This window comes from Danio aesculapii, chromosome 5 (genome assembly GCF_903798145.1).
Source record: "Danio aesculapii chromosome 5, fDanAes4.1, whole genome shotgun sequence".
Lineage (NCBI taxonomy): Eukaryota > Metazoa > Chordata > Actinopteri > Cypriniformes > Danionidae > Danio > Danio aesculapii.
The window spans coordinates 18,661,992-18,668,760 of record NC_079439.1 but is presented as its reverse complement, the minus strand read 5'-3'; the positions used below and the strand labels follow the sequence as shown (position 1 = coordinate 18,668,760).

At 39.5% G+C, this 6,769-nt stretch overlaps 1 protein-coding gene across 1 annotated transcript; it reads left to right on the top strand.

Moving 5' to 3' along the window:
- Positions 1-231: 231 nt before the first annotated feature.
- LOC130229917 (uncharacterized) lies at positions 232-6,769 on the top strand. Its single transcript, XM_056458937.1, has 3 exons — positions 232-252; positions 568-807; positions 5,687-6,769. The coding sequence occupies exons 1-3, from the start codon at positions 232-234 to the stop codon at positions 6,221-6,223; spliced, it is 798 nt and encodes a 265-aa protein (XP_056314912.1). The 3' UTR covers positions 6,224-6,769.

Below are 6,769 nucleotides of genomic sequence, written 5' to 3'. Positions count from 1 at the left end.
CCCAAGAGCTTCTGGTGAACTGTCTTTTAATTACAGAATTGTCACGTTTAAGATCTGATTTCTTTAAAAATTAGCGATCTTCACTGCCTGTTAGATATATGATATGTAGTGGGTCTCAGATCAGACAAGAAGCACTGCATTAAATTCATATTTTCCCCCGCCGTGTCTTTGAAAATACTAGGGTAAAATAAACATATTTTATGTAATTTCTGTGCTAGCCTGCTGCTACTGATGGCGCTAGCGGTTACAACGGTCTTTCATCTCGTTTTACGCTTAACGACTGAATGAATGCTGAAGTCTATTTAATGTATTGAATAATGAATGTATTGTAATTACATTACAACATGGATTGCTGTTAAAACAACCTGGTGAAATTGAACTAGTCACATTAAGCTTTCACCAGAATTATCGCTGGCTTTAAAACTCTAGCTGTGCATAGAGCATATTGTCAGAATCATTAATCCAGTCTTAGTGTCTTTATTATTCTACAGAACTAATCCAGTGCTTAAAACTTTTTCTAATAGTTTGAAAATGACAAACAATCTAAATTTGTTCTTTTTTTTATAGCAACGCGATCGTTTCCTGAGACACAGTGACACTGGACCCAGCCACCCCTTCGACTGGTCGACTCCGAATCCAGCACTGCCGTCTGCCACAAAGAGCAGCTTTACTGGATCAACAAACAGCGCACGACCACGAGCATGGAGTGTCCGAACCTTCCGGGATCTTCTCCCTCCTCTTCCTCAACTCCATAAGAAATGGTGCAGCTGGAACTCAACCAGCCCATTCACCAAACTGGTGGACACTGTGAGTATTACACATAAAGCCATTTATGAAAAATAAGATTTAATAAGCCCCTGTTATGCATTAAAAAGGGTCATATATTGGTTTTAGGGGTCTCCAAAAACAGTCTGGTATGCATGCAAGGTCAAAAACACTTTCATTGTCTTATAATATTTATTTATTTTTACCTAATTATCCAAACGACTCCCATATGATTTGTTCAGTGATTCATTTGTTCCCAAACCCCTCCTTAGCATGATGCTAATCTGCACTGAATGGTCCGATGACCCAGTCTGTTGTGATTGGTCGACAGCGTTCAGTGCGAGACGGAGAGAAATTCCCATCATAGCTTGCATTAAAGCAATGCAGTTTAACACCAGCATATTCTTCTAGTCTCAACCATAAGTAAAAACTGACACACGTTCAGTATTAATCCTCACAGTGGCAAAAGCTGAACTATTCTAAAACTTGACCACCTCATGTGTGTAGGAACAGCTGACTGTGGCCATAGCAATGACAAACGGCAGAGGATCGTGAGCTCACAAATACATTTAAATCCATAAAGAAAGCGGCATGCGTCGTGTTTTCAACGTGGTTTTAGATGTGATATGAGAAAGAGTTAACCAGATACAGTACAAGCCACACGGAGCGATTACAAGTAACAAAACACAATTAAATACTTATTTTGCAAGCTTGAGAAAACAAAGAGGCATCCATTTTAATCACATTTACTAACACTTGTGAAATGGAGGAAGAAACTGATCCATGAACTGTGTACTGTAAAGTTCCTATCAAGCTCTGACAAAGTCCTATACATCAACAGTCTTTTCTGATTCTTCCTTTAACAAATGGCTGATGAATGCTCCGATGTAAGCGTGTAGATTGTTGAAGCACTCGTCAGAAAAATGACAGGAACGCAGTACAAGGCTAGGGCTACAATTCTTAGGTATTTTTGCAAAGATAAACTTCAACCACTGACTCTTTACTTTGGGTAGGGAAAATAACACTAACTTTCCCTCACACTTCAGAGCACAGCGTCTTCGTGACATGATTCAGCCGGGATCTGCGACCAGTGTTTGTCTTCCTCTTTTTCTTGCTACAGTGTTTGTGGGCGTTGCTGGGGGGGTTTCAATTTTCCCGAGTCAGCGAGCGCAACAAATGGATGGGGCTTGAGTTCCGTATTGACGTCACGCAGACACAGCTAAAGACTCGTTGCTGCGGCGATTCATTCAAACCACTATAAGTCGACTCTTTTATAGATGAATCAATAGTTTTAAAAACGGTACACTTTCAAACTTAAGCCTTAGCTGGATATTTGCTTTCACTTAGAGCTGGCTCACACACTACATGGAAGGTTATTTTCAAAAACCCATAATAGGGGCTCTTTAAATGAGAATATTAGCTCATCATTTATTTTCCCTTATGTGGTTTCAAATCTTTGAGTTTCTTCTGTTAAACACGAAAGAAGATATTTTGAAGAATGCTGATAGCTGGCACCCATCGACTTCCCTAGTCATTTATCATTTTATAATATTTTATTATAAAATGTGTATATATAGTACAGCACTGTTCAAAAGCTTGTCATTATCATACCGAAAATAATTTAGGAGGATTTGAACTTTGTAAGATGTCTTCGCTGCACTGCAAAATTCTTGGTTGTTGTAACCCAATGTTGGGGTAAATATGGACAAACCCAACATAACTTACTTACTCCCAGGGCTGTTTATATTGAAGTTTATATTTAACCACACCATGATGGTGTTTTGTAACATCTAATTTTTAAAGGGTGGGTCGTTAGCCCAACGCTCAACCACAATCCTGGAGGACCAGGACATACACACATACACTACGGACAATTTTAGCTTACCCAGTTCACCAATAGCGCATGTCTTTTGTCTGTGGGGGAAACCGGAGCACCTGGAGGAAACCCACCATACACAAGGAGAACATGCAAATTCCACACAGAAATGCCAATTTACCCAGCGGAGACTCGAACCAGCGACCTTCTTGCTGTAAGGTGACAGCCCTACCCACTGCGACACCCAAACCCAACATTAGAATCATTTTTTTTTTCAATTAAATTCACACTTTTTAACCCAACGGTTGGGTTTTTCAATATTTGACCCAACATTGGGTTACAACACCTAAGCTTTTTTTTTTTAGAATGTGGGCTGTCTTGTTTTCATTCTTGCTGCAGGTTTTTAAGCCTATGAGACAAATTTATTTTTTATTACTACAGAGTTTAAGAAAGTCAACAATGAAAGTCAAAACCAAATTTCCTAAAACTACAGCCAATAGGTAAAAAAAATAAATAAAAAATGGAACAGGTCCCAAAATCGAGCCCTGTGGAGCACCAGAAACCTTGCAGTTTCTTTGTTCTGAACACAAAAGAAGACATTACTTTGAAAGTTGATGGGTGCCAGCTTTCTTCAAGAGATCAGCATTCTTCAAAACATTTTTTTCCTTTTGTGTTCAACAGAAGAAAGAAACTCAAATAGGTTTTGAACAAGTAAAGGGTGAGTAAATGATAGCCATTTTAAATCTTGGGTGAACTATTTTACTATATATATGCAAAGAGCATGCAACCTAATATATGCCAAGGCTTTTTCCAAGTGTTTTTTTAGTCATACTTTAATGGAAACTTGAATTATAAAACATATTCAGTACAGCACAATTCCAAAGCTTGTTATCATACCAAAATTACTTAGGAGGATTTAAGCTTAGCAACATGGCTAAGAACAAACCCCAACATTAGGACAAACCCAAATATGGACAAACCCAACATTAGGATCATTTTTCTAAAAAATTCACACTTTTTACCCCAACGATTGGGTTTGTCAGTATTTAACCTAACACTGGGTTACAAATAAATATGTATTGGGTTAGAGCATAGGTCTCGAACTGGATTCCTGGAGGGCTGCAGCTCTGCATGGTTTTGCTCCAACCCTAATCAAACACAGCTGATCCAACTAATCAAGGTGTTCAAGACTACTAGAGACTATTAAGCAGATGTGTGTTGAAGGTGGTTGGAGCTGAACTATGCAGAGTACTGGCCCTCCAGGAATTGAGTCTGAGACCATTGGGTTAGCATGGGATGGCTGTTTTGTTTTCATCCTTGATGCAAGTTTTGACTTTGCTATTGTGTTTCTGAGCCAGTGAGAAGAATTTCAGTTGTATTACTACTGAGTTTAAGAAAGTTCATTGAAAGTCAAGTTTAATTCTCCAAAGTATTCAACAAGGATGGAACATTGAAAAAGGTTTAGAAAACAGATAAAGGTGGGTGTTGTCAGCATAACAATGAAAGTCAAAACCAAATTTCCGAAAACTACAGCCAATAGACCATGTTTGTAAACCATGTTTGTATACATGTTTGTAAACATTCAGGATGCGCGCACAGGGAGGTGGCAGAAAAAAAAACAGGAGCGCTAGCATTTACAGCAAGGATATGATATCAGATGCGGTACAGAGTTGTTGTCTTAGAAATAAGATGTATTGATTACATATATATTATTTACATAATGCTTTCAGCACTATTATAACAGCTCGTCACCCAGTGATAAGCACAGTGATTCGGCAAAATTAACGTTAAAGTGAGTGGCATTCGTGTGACAGGTCCATTTGCAATAGCACCCTCCCAATGAATATTGGATAAGGCGGAATGACCAAGCATCCAGCCCCAAATATACAATCTCATTAAAGCTCCAAGTGATTTTTCAAGAGAGAAGTTAAAGGCCTACAAGTCTTTGGATGCCAACAACGTTGTTCTGTGTGGTCATGTGCAAGAAATAATCCTCCATGATTACCAGATTCAACACTATGTAGTGCTAAAAACCGAGATTCTGCCTAGCCAAAGACAATGAAAGAAGACGGAGCTGTACAAGGCCTTGGTAATTAATCATCAACAAGCAAAGCGACTGCATACTGACAGAGAACTGCACCTGTATGGCAGGGTATGTCAACTTACACATAGAGGTAAAGTTGGTTTTATATTCGCACATTCGGACTTTCTCCTTCATAATAGAATTTCATAAAAGCATTATTTGCAAACTCTAAACAGCGAAATCATAACAGCCAATGACTATCAAAGTACAACATTGTTCACAGTCAAAAAAACAGTGCTAATGTTGTTTTCAAGTCACACTTGCAGGTTATTTCAGACCGAATATTCAAATATTATTTATTTATTATAATATTCAAAATGCCGTGGTAAACAATATAGGGAGTGTTGTCACTGAATGAATGTGTGAATAGTTTACCTTAATAACTTACACTTTCACGCTTCATTCTCAGCATTCAGTGTCTGCAGTTTATTTAACCATATGTAACTGTTTTTGCTGAAATCATTGCTGCAATCAAAAACAAGTAATGTGTATGATTCAGCATAGCGTGAATATTACCTGATATAACATGAGAACTGCAGAGTCGAGCATTTCTAATTAGGTCATTACTTCATTCAGCTCCCTTTTAGCCAAAGACGTCTGCAGTTGGCATTAAAGCAGTGTGGTGTATGGTAAAAGTTAAGTTTTCTATTTTTAGACTTTCGAATTTGGCATCCTGCCGCACAACACGACATGTTTCCTATTGCAGCCGGTCTTTTTTTGCAACCGGAGACCCGTGTGACGTCATATGTGACGTAGGTTGGTAATTGGTCTATAGGTAAAAAAGAAAAAAAAAAAATTGGAAGAGGTCCCAAAACCAAGCCCTGTGGAACACCAGAACACACATGAATGGGCTTTATTTAAACTATTTAATAGGAACATCAACACAAAGCTGTACAATTGACTTTCTCTGTAAACCATAGACATGTTGGGCATGATTCTTGGATTTTCAGTCATGAAACAATTTTTGGAAACACTAATGTAAGTTTACAAAGTTTTTTTTTTTTTTTTTAATACCCACTCAGGGATTCTCAAGCACAGCTCCAGAATCCAGAAGGGGAAAGACCCTCCCTGATGCTTCTCTTTGTAGTCCGATCAACAGCTGCCACTCGGACTCCTTCATGAGCAATGCCTCATACCCTCTAACTCAGCCTGGCCAGCGCCAGCGCCGCCTCAACTCCACCAGCAACCTCCGCCGCACTCGCTTCAACACACCATGCTTCGGCCTGCTCTCTGGCACCTCCGAGACCTCAAAACCACAAGCCAATGGAATCCCAACAACAAACGCGCTCCCAGACACAAGCGGCACTCCATCCAGCCAGCAGCAGGTCCCAGACGAAGCGTTAAACTCTGAAGAACCCCCCGTGTTTGCAATCTCAGAAGAGGAGGACCGACAGCCTCTGGTGTCGCCAGAACATCCCGAGAAGCCCTTGAGAATCAACGGACAGATGTTTGAAGGCCCAAAAATGCCACTGCTTTCAAAATGCCACGTTCCCAGCATCCAGCCCACTTCTTTAGTGAGCTTATCAGAGGATCCTTCAGCTCTCTCTTGCTCACAGTGACTCAGTCCCACAAGGTTTGAGCGTGAAGGTCATGTGACCGATTCAGCCAATAGATGATGGGGAAAATGCACAAAGTGGGTTCCTGGTGTCTTCAAATTGAACAAAACACGTTATTTTAATGCGTGACGATGTAGCTTGGAATTTCATAGGGGTTTATTTTGGAATATTGGCATGAATGAGAAACGAAAGCACTTCTTTTTCTTCGTCTTATTGTATCCGCACAGTTAACTTGCTAAGTATAAAGTCATCTAACAGTATGTTTTAGAAGTACTCCTGTTTGTATATGATAAACTTTTAACTGCTCACTTAATGTTTCCACTCACTACTGAGAGTTTAAAGAGTTGTAGATGGCCTGCATTGTTGCGTTCATTATGAAATTCCATATATCAGCTCTATGAAATACACCGCTTGTTCCTAATCCGTTCACAACACGTAGAAGACCAATTAGTGGATCCGGATGAAAGCTGCTTGGCATCTCTTGACTTCCACACGTGTTTTGTTTTGTTTTTCACCATGGGTCCAATACACGGTTTTAAACAGGAGAAA